At 46.3% G+C, this 12142-nt stretch overlaps 1 protein-coding gene across 1 annotated transcript; it reads left to right on the top strand.

Annotated features, from left to right (window-relative positions):
* Positions 1-379: 379 nt before the first annotated feature.
* Positions 380-1172, top strand: LOC135571347 (keratin-associated protein 9-8-like). Its single transcript, XM_065017121.1, has 2 exons — positions 380-691; positions 798-1172. The coding sequence occupies exons 1-2, from the start codon at positions 380-382 to the stop codon at positions 1170-1172; spliced, it is 687 nt and encodes a 228-aa protein (XP_064873193.1).
* The last annotated feature ends 10970 nt before the right edge of the window (positions 1173-12142 follow it).

Here is a 12142-nt window from a genome sequence, read left to right as displayed (position 1 = left end):
CACATATATACATAGGCCCCCACCCCTTGTCTTACCAGAGGCTGCTGTTCTATCCTGCCGATAGTATAACCCACCAGCTGTATGTTTACATATATGCATAGGCCCCCACCCCTTGTCTTACCAGAGGCTGCTGTTCTATCCTGCCGATAGTATAACCCACCAGCTGTATGTTCACATATATACATAGGCCCCCACCCCTTGTCTTACCAGAGGCTGCTGTTCTATCCTGCCGATAGTGTAAAACCTTTACAGCAGTATGTTCTTAATGTTGTCGTTCAGCCACGACTCGGTGAAACATAAGATATTACAGTTTTTAATGTCCCTTTGGTAGGATATATAATGACAGGGGCCCTGGGTTGGGAGCCCTGTGTTAGGAGCCATGTGTTGGGAGCCCTGTGTTGGCAGCCCTGTGTTGGGAGCCCTGTGTTGGGAGCCCTGTGTTGGGAGCCCTGTGTTGGAAGCCCTGTGTTGGGAGCCCTGTGTTAACAGCCCTGTGTTGGGAGCCCTGTGTTGGGAGCCCTGTGTTGGGAGCCCTGTGTTGGCAGCCCTGTGTTGGGAGCCCTGTGTTGGGAGCCCTGTGTTAGGAGCCCTGTGTTGGGAGCCCTGTGTTGGGAGCCCTGTGTTGGGAGCCCTGTGTTGGGAGCCCTGTGTTGGCAGCCCTGTGTTGGGAGCCCTGTGTTGGGAGCCCTGTGTTAGGAGCCCTGTGTTGGGAGCCCTGTGTTGGGAGCCCTGTGTTGGGAGCCCTGTGTTGGGAGCCCTGTGTTAGGAGCCCTGTGTTGGGAGCCCTGTGTTGGCAGCCCTGTGTTGGGAGCCCTGTGTTGGGAGCCCTGTGTTGGGAGCCCTGTGTTGGGAGCCCTGTGTTGGGAGCCCTGTGTTGGGAGCCCTGTGTTAGGAGCCCTGTGTTGGGAGCCCTGTGTTGGGAGCCCTGTGTTGGGAGCCCTGTGTTAGGAGCCCTGTGTTGGGAGCCCTGTGTTGGCAGCCCTGTGTTGGGAGCCCTGTGTTGGGAGCCCTGTGTTAGGAGCCCTGTGTTGGGAGCCCTGTGTTGGGAGCCCTGTGTTGGGAGCCCTGTGTTAACAGCCCTGTGTTGGGAGCCCTGTGTTGGGAGCCCTGTGTTGGGAGCCCTGTGTTGGGAGCCCTGTGTTGGGAGCCCTGTGTTGGGAGCCCTGTGTTAGGAGCCCTGTGTTGGGAGCCCTGTGTTAGGAGCCCTGTGTTGGGAGCCCTGTGTTAGGAGCCCTGTGTTGGGAGCCCTGTGTTGGGAGCCCTGTGTTGGGAGCCCTGTGTTGGCAGCCCTGTGTTGGGAGCCCTGTGTTGGGAGCCCTGTGTTAGGAGCCCTGTGTTGGGAGCCCTGTGTTGGGAGCCCTGTGTTAACAGCCCTGTGTTAGGAGCCCTGTGTTGGGAGCCCTGTGTTGGGAGCCCTGTGTTAGGAGCCCTGTGTTGGGAGCCCTGTGTTGGGAGCCCTGTGTTGGGAGCCCTGTGTTGGCAGCCCTGTGTTGGGAGCCCTGTGTTGGGAGCCCTGTGTTAGGAGCCCTGTGTTGGGAGCCCTGTGTTGGGAGCCCTGTGTTAACAGCCCTGTGTTAGGAGCCCTGTGTTGGGAGCCCTGTGTTGGCAGCCCTGTGTTGGGAGCCCTGTGTTGGGAGCCCTGTGTTGGGAGCCCTGTGTTGGGAGCCCTGTGTTGGCAGCCCTGTGTTGGGAGCCCTGTGTTAGGAGCCCTGTGTTGGGAGCCCTGTTATAATGTTCCAAATAATAAAACAACTAAAGGGGTCCCTGACTCTCCAGCTTCATCACTTGAAGCTCAGATAGTGGACTTTCTCTCTCTAACCGTGGTGAAAACACTCTCCTACACATAACCACTGAGTATTCATTTAGGACAGACAACCTGCAATAGCTGCTATTAAAACCCTTTTCTCATTCTCCTTCTTTAGACCATGGTGCACTTTGAAGTGAAGGCCAGAGAGAGAGAGAGAGTGACCAGCTTCAATTTAGATGCTCAGTGTGTTCCATTTCCAGGGAACTTGTTGACAGAGCGAGAAAAAGAAAAAGGAAATAAAGAAAAAGAGAGAGAGACAGAAAGAGCGAGAGAGAGAGAGAGAGAAAGATTGAAAGAGGGAGAGAGAGACAGAAAGAGCGAGAGAGAGAGGGAGAGAGAGAAAGATCGAGAGAGGGAGAGAGAGACAGAAACAGCGAGAGAGAGAGAGAGGGAGAGTGAGACAGAAAGATTGAGAGTGAGACAGAAAGATTGAGAGTGAGACAGAAAGAGCGAGAGAGAGAGAGAGAGAAACATCGAAAGAGGGAGAGAGAGACAGAAACAGCGAGAGAGAGAGGGAGAGTGAGACAGAAAGATTGAGAGTGAGACAGAAAGAGCAGGAGAGAGAGGGAGAGAGAGACAGAAAGAGCAGGAGAGAGAGGGAGAGAGAGAGAGAGGGAGAAAGAGAGAGGGAGAAAGAGAAAGAGCGAGAGAGAGAGAGGGGGGCAGAAAGAGAAATAGAAAGAGAGAAAGAGCGAGAGAGAGAGAGAGGCAGAAAGAGAAAGAGCGAGAGAGAGAGAGAGGGGGGCAGAAAGAGAAATAGAAAGAGAGAAAGAGCGAGAGAGAGCGAGAGAGAGAGAGAGAGAGAGAGAGAGAGAGAGAGAGAGACCGAGAGCGAGAGAGAGAGAGACAGAGAGAGAGAGAGAGAGAGAGAGAGAGAGAGGGGGGCAGAAAGAGAAAGAGAAAAGAGAGAGAGAGAGAGAGAGAGAGAGGCAGAAAGAGAAAGAGCGAGAGAGAGAGAGAGAGAGAGAGGGGGGGCAGAAAGAGAAATAGAAAGAGAGAAAGAGCGAGAGAGAGAGAGAGAGAGAGAGAGAGAGAGAGAGAGAGAGAGAGAGAGCGAGAGCGAGGGAGAGAGGGAGAGAGACAGAGAGAGAGAGAGAGAGAGAGAGAGAGAGGGGGGGGGCAGAAAGAGAAAGAGAAAGAGAGAGAGAGAGAGAGAGAGAGAGGCAGAAAGCGAAAGTGAGAGAGTCAGAAAGAGAGAAAGGCAGAAAGAGAAAGAGAGAAAGAGCGAGAGAGAGCGAGAGCGAGAGAGAGAGATACAGAGAGAGACAGAGCGAGAGAGAGAGGCAGAAAGAGAGCGAGAGAGCGCGAGAGTCAGAGAGAGATAGAAAGAGAGATGGACAGAGAGAGTAGGACCCCAATATAAAGCCATGTGCCAGGTACAGTAGTACCCCAATATAAAGCCCTGTAACAGGTACAGTAGTACCCCAATATAAAGCCTGGTACAGTGGTACCCCAATATAAAGCCATGTAACAGGTACAGTAGTACCCCAATGTAAAGCCATGTACCAGGTACAGTAGGACCCCAATATAAAGCCAGGTACAGTAGTACCCCAATATAAAGCCATGTAACAGATACAGTAGTACCCCAATGTAAAGCCATGTACCAGGTACAGTAGTACCCCAATATAAAGCGTGGTACAGTTGTACCCCAATGTAAAGCGTGGTACAGTAGTACCCCAATATAAAGCGTGGTACAGAGGTACCCCAATATAAAGCCTGGTACAGAAGTACCCCAATATAAAGCCATGTACCAGGTACAGTAGTACCCCAATATAAAGCCATGTAACAGGTACAGTAGTACCCCAATATAAAGCCTGGTACAGTAGTACCCCAATATAAAGCCATGTACCAGGTACAGTAGTACCCCAATATAAAGCCTGGTACAGTAGTACCCCAATGTAAAGCCATGTACCAGGTACAGTAGTACCCCAATGTAAAGCCATGTAACAGGTACAGTAGTACCCCAATATAAAGCCTGGTACAGTAGTACCCCAATATAAAGCCTGGTACAGTAGTACCCCAATGTAAAGCCATGTACCAGGTACAGTAGTACCCCAATATAAAGCCCTGTACCAGGTACAGTAGGACCCCAATATAAAGCCTGGTACAGGAGTACCCCAAAGTAAAGCCTGGTACAATAGTACCCCAATATAAAGCCTGGTACAGTAGTACCCCAATATAAAGCCCTGTACCAGGTACAGTAGTACCCCAATATAAAGCCCTGTACCAGGTACAGTAGTACCCCAATATAAAGCCTGGTACAGTAGGACCCCAATATAAAGCCATGTGCCAGGTACAGTAGTACCCCAATGTAAAGCCATGTACCAGGTACAGTAGTACCCCAATATAAAGCCTGGTACAGTAGTACCCCAATGTAAAGCCATGTACCAGGTACAGTAGTACCCCAATGTAAAGCCATGTACCAGGTACAGTAGGACCCCAATATAAAGCCTGGTACAGTAGTACCCCAATATAAAGCCATGTACCAGGTACAGTAGTACCCCAATATAAAGCCATGTACCAGGTACAGTAGGACCCCAATATAAAGCCTGGTACAGTGGGACCCCAATATAAAGCCATGTACCAGGTACAGTAGTACCCCAATGTAAAGCCATGTACCAGGTACAGAAGGACCCCAATATAAAGCCTGGTACAGTAGGACCCCAATATAAAGCCATGTACCTGGTACAGTAGGACCCCAATATAAAGCTATGTACCAGGTACAGTAGTACCCCAATGTAAAGCCATGTGCCAGGTACAGTAGGACCCCAATATAAAGCCCTGTACCAGGTACAGTAGGAACCCAATGTAAAGCCATGTGCCAGGTACAGTAGGACCCCAATATAAAGCCCTGTACCAGGTACAGTAGGACCCCAATATAAAGTAATGTGCCAGGTACAGTAGTACCCCAATATAAAGCCCTGTACCAGGTACAGTAGGACCCCAATATAAAGCCATGTGCCAGGTACAGTAGGACCCCAATATAAAGCCCTGTACCAGGTACAGAAGGACCCCAATATAAAGCCATGTACCAGGTACAGTAGGACCCCAATATAAAGCCTGGTACAGTAGTACCCCAATATAAAGCCTGGTACAGTAGTACCCCAATATAAAGCCATTTACCAGGTACAGTAGGACCCCAATATAAAGCCTGGTACAGTAGTACCCCAATATAAAGCCATGTACCAGGTACAGTAGTACCGCAATGTAAAGCCCTGTGCTTGGTACAGTAGGACCCCAATATAAAGCCCTGTGCTTGGTACAGTAGGACCCCAATATAAAGCCCTGTACCAGGTACAGTAGGACCCCAATATAAAGCCCTGTACCAGGTACAGTTTTACCCCAATATAAAGCCATGTGCCAGGTACAGTAGTACCCCAATATAAAGCCATGTGCCAGGTACAGTAGTACCCCAATATAAAGCCATGTACCAGGTACAGAGCTACCCCAATATAAAGCCTGGTACAGTAGGACCCCAATATAAAGCCATGTACCAGGTACAGTAGGACCCCAATATAAAGCCTGGTACAGTAGTACCCCAATATAAAGCCTGGTACAGTAGTACCCCAATATAAAGCCATGTACCAGGTACAGTAGGACCCCAATATAAAGCCTGGTACAGTAGGACCCCAATATAAAGCCAGGTACAGTAGGACCCCAATATAAAGCCATGTACCAGGTACAGTAGGACCCCAATATAAAGCCCTGTGCTTGATACAGTAGGACCCCAATATAAAGCCCTGTGCTTGGTACAGTAGGACCCCAATATAAAGCCCTGTACCAGGTACAGTAGGACCCCAATATAAAGCCCTGTACCAGGTACAGTAGGACCCCAATATAAAGCCATGTGCCAGGTACAGTAGTACCCCAATATAAAGCCATGTACCAGGTACAGTAGGACCCCAATATAAAGCCTGGTACAGTAGTACCCCAATATAAAGCCATGTACCAGGTACAGTAGTACCCCAATGTAAAGCCCTGTGCTTGGTACAGTAGGACCCCAATATAAAGCCCTGTGCTTGGTACAGTAGGACCCCAATATAAAGCCCTGTACCAGGTACAGTAGGACCCCAATATAAAGCCCTGTACCAGGTACAGTAGGACCCCAATATAAAGCCATGTGCCAGGTACAGTAGTACCCCAATATAAAGCCATGTACCAGGTACAGTAGTACCCCAATATAAAGCCATGTACCAGGTACAGTAGTACCCCAATATAAAGCCTGGTACAGTAGGACCCCAATATAAAGCCCTGTACCAGGTACAGTAGGACCCCATTATAAAGCCATGTACCAGGTACAGTAGTACCCCAATATAAAGCCTGGTACAGTAGGACCCCAATATAAAGCCCTGTACCAGGTACAGTAGGACCCCATTATAAAGCCCTGTACCAGGTACAGTAGTACCCCAATATAAAGCCCTGTACCAGGTACAGTATTACCCCAATATAAAGCCCTGTACCGGGGTACAGTAGTACCCCAATATAAAGTACCAACAGCCATAGTATGTACGATATGTATTTATTCTTAATTACCATAAGTAAATGTCATGTAAATCTGATGCAATTTGAAAAATACGTGTAGTCCATTGTCTGACCTTTAAAGCCTCTCAACAGTTTTCTTAGAACATTCTGTGGCAACGTGATACAGATTTGTAATATCTTATAATGTCATACTTTATAGACTATATTTCTACATTGTATTAAAGATGCGATATTTAGAGGAGACCCCATTCGTCCGGTATGATTATTAATGTTGTGGAAAAGCCGAGTCACGAATTAATGAACCTCTCTAAAAACAAGTTTGGATATCCAAATTCTTAAGTTGTTCCTGATATACAGTACTGTCTCATTTATCTTCTGTTGACAGTTAGAGAAATACCACAAAGAGACCACTCTACCAAGGCACTTAGAGAAACACAGGGAAGAGACCACTCTACCAAGACACTTAGAGAAACACAGGGAAGAGACCACTCTACCAAGGCACTTAGAGAAACACAGGGAAGAGACCACTCTACCAAGACACTTAGAGAAACACAGGGAAGAGACCACTCTACCAAGACACTTAGAGAAACACAGAAGAGACCACTCTACCAAGACACTTAGAGAAACACAGAAGAGACCACTCTACCAAGACACGTAGAGAAACACAGCAGAGACCACTCTACCAAGACACTTAGAGAAACACAGCAGAGACCACTCTACCAAGACACTTAGAGAAACACAGCAGAGACCACTCTACCAAGACACTTAGAGAAACACAGCAGAGACCACTCTACCAAGACACTTAGAGAAACAGAGAAGAGACCACTCTACCAAGACACTTAGAGAAACACAGAAGAGACCACTCTACCAAGACACTTAGAGAAACACAGAAGAGACCACTCTACCAAGACACTTAGAGAAACACAGCAGAGACCACTCTACCAAGACACTTAGAGAAACAGAGAAGAGACCACTCTACCAAGCACTTAGAGAAACACAGCAGAGACCACTCTACCAAGACACTTAGAGAAACACAGAAGAGACCACTCTACCAAGACACTTAGAGAAACACAGCAGAGACCACTCTACCAAGACACTTAGAGAAACACAGAAGAGACCACTCTACCAAGACACTTAGAGAAACACAGCAGAGACCACTCTACCAAGACACTTAGAGAAACACAGCAGAGACCACTCTACCAAGACACTTAGAGAAACACAGCAGAGACCACTCTACCAAGACACTTAGAGAAACACAGCAGAGACCACTCTACCAAGACACTTAGAGAAACACAGAAGAGACCACTCTACCAAGACACTTAGAGAAACACAGCAGAGACCACTCTACCAAGACACTTAGAGAAACACAGCAGAGACCACTCTACCAAGACACTTAGAGAAACACAGCAGAGACCACTCTACCAAGACACTTAGAGAAACACAGCAGAGACCACTCTACCAAGACACTTAGAGAAACACAGGGAAGAGACTACTCTACCAAGACACTTAGAGAAACACAGCAGAGACCACTCTACCAAGACACTTAGAGAAACACAGCAGAGACCACTCTACCAAGACACTTAGAGAAACACAGCAGAGACCACTCTACCAAGACACTTAGAGAAACACAGAAGAGACCACTCTACCAAGACACTTAGAGAAACACAGCAGAGACCACTCTACCAAGACACTTAGAGAAACACAGCAGAGACCACTCTACCAAGACACTTAGAGAAACACAGAAGAGACCACTCTACCAAGACACTTAGAGAAACACAGAAGAGACCACTCTACCAAGACACTTAGAGAAACACAGCAGAGACCACTCTACCAAGACACTTAGAGAAACACAGCAGAGACCACTCTACCAAGACACTTAGAGAAACACAGCAGAGACCACTCTACCAAGACACTTAGAGAAACACAGCAGAGACCACTCTACCAAGACACTTAGAGAAACACAGCAGAGACCACTCTACCAAGACACTTAGAGAAACACAGCAGAGACCACTCTACCAAGACACTTAGAGAAACACAGAAGAGACCACTCTACCAAGACACTTAGAGAAACACAGAAGAGACCACTCTACCAAGACACTTAGAGAAACACAGCAGAGACCACTCTACCAAGACACTTAGAGAAACACAGCAGAGACCACTCTACCAAGACACTTAGAGAAACACAGCAGAGACCACTCTACCAACTTGCTAACTAGCTAACTATTAGTAACAGTATTAGTAGAGCATGAATCAGAAAGCTACAGTATTTTAACTAAGTATCTAGCTAACTGAGCATTTCGGTGTCCTGACATTCATTTTGATTTTAATCAAAACATTTCTTCACCGGGTGATGACCCATTTAAGGACGTTGCTGTGAGCTTCCATCTGTCCATGTTATCCTGAATTCAGAGATGTCAGTCTGTCACTGTAGTTCATATTAGGGCAACATTAACAATATATTATGGTCTTTTACACAATACATGTTTGCTTAGGCAGGTCTTTTTTTTCCCTTTTTTTAAAATAGTAGCATGCCCCATATTTGACGGTCAAAATGTCCTCCCTCCTCCTGTAGGCTCATATGAGATGTAAGACCTGGGACTTTTGTCTTTTCCAAACAAAACGGAGCCTCTGAAGCACTACAGGCTGAGGCATAAACATATTGATGACTTTGAAGTGTACAATCTCCTTTAGAACATCAAAAGAAAATAAGCCCAAAATAACTTCATTGTATTGGGTGTTGGAGAATGTGCTCTCACAATGTAGGTCTACACTGACGTCGATTCACTTAGTCCGTTCTCTGCAAGGCTGTTGATGTGAAGAAATATGGATATGGGAAGGTTTTAAAGACACTTTTTAAAGGACCTTAAACAATTGGAGGAAGAATTACTTTTTATTCCTGTGCTGGAAAAGATCCTTTACATTACTATATTTGTGTCAAGGTACCAACGATAGTACCAACGATAGTACCAAAGATAGTACCAAAGATAGTACCAAAGATAGTACCAAAGATAGTACCAAAGATAGTACCAAAGATAGTACCAACGATAGTACCAACGATAGTACCAAAGATAGTACCAAAGATAGTACCAAAGATAGTACCAACGATAGTACCAAAGATAGTACCAAAGATAGTACCAAAGATAGTACCAACGATAGTACCAACGATAGTACCAACGATAGTACCAAAGATAGTACCAAAGATAGTACCAACGATAGTACCAACGATAGTACCAAAGATAGTACCAACGATAGTACCAAAGATAGTACCAACGATAGTACCAACGATAGTACGAAAGATAGTACCAAAGATAGTACCAACGATAATTAGAGTTGCAGCAGATCATTTAAAGGAACTTCATTGGTGGAATTGTGGATAGTTTTAGTGCATCACATACATATAAGGGCTCCCGAATCGTGCAACGGTCTAAGGCACTGCATCTCAGTGCTGGGGGTGTTCACTACAGACCCTGGTTTGATTCCAGGCTGTATCACAACTGGCCGTGATTGGGAGTCCCATAGGGCAGCGCACAATTGGGCCGCGTCGCCGTCCTGGTTAGGGTTTGGCCGGGGGTAGGCCGTCATTGTAAATAAGAATTTGTTCTTAACTGACTTGCCTAGTTAAATAAAGGTAACAAATAATATATAATCTCTGCAGTTTCTGTTTGCTTCCTGAGGTCCGGATAAAGGAAGTAAGAACTGAAGCGTTCCAGAACAGCATCATTCTGAACATGTTTTTATCAGGAAAATCCCACTTCAACACATTGTTATGGTGTGAAAAAGCAGTTCGTGTTGACTAAAAATGTGTTATCTGGCAATTTACCAGATGTGCTTCATTACTGGAGTTGATATTGTGCATCATTTGTTTTTTTAAATCAATAATATTTTTACTCTGTTGGAATTTAACAACCTAATCAAACAGTTCCCATATTAGTGATAAAACTGAGCCTTGAAGGAAACTGGTGCTTCTTCCGTCTGCTTTCATTCATAACCAGAACAACAAATACATGTAGGTGAACCATCATGGCAGATAATATTGCACCACAAAGATATTGTTGAGCTTATGGTTGCCCCACTTCACACAGAGGAGCCTATTTGGTACCTTGCCACAAAGATATCTGAGCACAGATTCTTGGAAGTTTTCCCTCAGGAAAGGGAGGCATCATTTTATACCGAAGCATCATTTTTTAAAAACACTACCCACATCTGATAAAGGCATTTAATACCCCTTATAGCTCTGTGCGCTTTGAAGCTAAACACAGCTTTGTTTTTTCGAAGCTAATTGTTCGAATGACCAACGGCTTTCGAAAACATTTCACTGTGTCACCGATGGCACCGATGTTGTCAAACCTTCTCTGTCACAAAGCACAGTGGTTTTTACAAGGATGACATAAAGGAAGTAGTGTGACGGACATTTCCTGTTCAGTTGGCGAACACAATTTCCTGCCAATTACTCTGTCGGAAGGAGCTTGGCCCACGGGTCAACTGGAGGACAACCGGACTTTGTAGAAATACTTCTAAGGATCATTGTTCATGGCAAACTTGCTTTTATTGTCAAGTGTCAGAACGCGTGGTACAATGAGCCTCTTCGTGGGTTTTCAACTGGAATCCATAGGGAAGGTTAAAGTCCTTGAGTAAAAGGTATTGTCAGACATCTACCTAAAGCAGCATATGCTGTTGGGCAAAAGCACATGGACGCATCACATCAAATCAAATCAAATTTTATTGGTTACATTCACATGGCTAGCAGATGTTATTGCGAGTGTAGTGAAATGTTCGTGCTTGTAGTTTCGACAGCGCAGCAATATCTAACAATTACACAACAAATGCCTAATATACACAAACCTAAGTCAGGAATGGAATAAGAATATATAAATACAAATATTTGAATGACCAGTGTTACATTTATTAAAGTTGCCAGTGATTTCAAGTCTGTATGTAGGCAGCAGCCTCTCTGTGTTAGTGATGGCTGTTTAACAGTCTGATGGCCTTGAGATAGAAGCTGTTTTTCAGTCTCTCGGTCCCAGCTTTGATGCACCTGTACTGACCTCGCCTTCTGGATGATAGCAGGGTGAACAGGCAGTGGCTCGGGTGGTTGTTGTTCTTGATGATCTTTTTGACCTTCCTGTGACATCGGGTGCTGTAGGTGCCCCCTGTGATGCGTTGTGGAGACCTGCACCACCTTCGTGAGAGCCCTGCGGTTGTGGATGGTGCAATTGCCATACCAGGCGGTGAGCCCGACAGGATGCTCTCAATTGTGCATCTGTAAAAGTTTGTGAGGGTTTTAGGTGACAAGCCACATTTCTTCAGCCTCCTGAGGTTGTTCTTCTTCACCACACTGTCTGTGTGGGTGGACCATTTCAGTTTGTCAGTGAGGAACATAAAACTTTACACCTTCTCCACTACTGTCCCATCGATGTGGATAGGGGGGGGTGCTCCCTCTGCTGTTTCCTGAAGTCCACAATCATCTCCTTTGTTTTGTTGATGTGGAGTGAGAGGTTATTTTCCTGACACCACACTCCAAGAGCCTTTAGCTCCTCCCCGTAGGCTGTCTCGTCATTGTTGGTAATCAAGCCTACTGCTGTTGTGTCGTCTGCAAAGCATGGCCACGCAGTCATGGGTGAACAGGGAGTACAGGAGGGGGCTGAGCACGCACCCTTGTGGGGCCCCAGTGTAAAGGATCAGCGAAGTGGAGGTGTTGTTTCATACCTCCACCACCTGGGTAGTGGGTACCTCCCATCAGGAGGTCCAGGACCCAATTACACAGGGCAGGGTTCAGGCCCAGGGCCTCAAGCTTAATGATGAGTTTGGAGGGTACTATGGTGTTGAATGCTGAGCTGTATGCTGGGAATACCA

Source organism: Oncorhynchus nerka, linkage group LG4 (assembly GCF_034236695.1).
Source record: "Oncorhynchus nerka isolate Pitt River linkage group LG4, Oner_Uvic_2.0, whole genome shotgun sequence".
Classification (NCBI taxonomy): Eukaryota; Metazoa; Chordata; class Actinopteri; order Salmoniformes; family Salmonidae; genus Oncorhynchus; species Oncorhynchus nerka.
Note: the sequence above shows the minus strand (reverse complement) of the source record. Positions and strands in the feature narration are given on the sequence as shown.

Excerpts from the sequence above, each read along its gene's own strand:
- LOC135571347 (XM_065017121.1), top strand. The coding sequence starts at position 380 with ATGTGTTGGGAGCCCTGTGTTGGCAGCCCTGTGTTGGGAGCCCTGTGT. Across the intron at positions 692-797 it reads CCCTGTGTTGGGAGCCCTGT|CCCTGTGTTGGGAGCCCTGT; the intron begins GTTAGGAGCCCT and ends CTGTGTTGGCAG.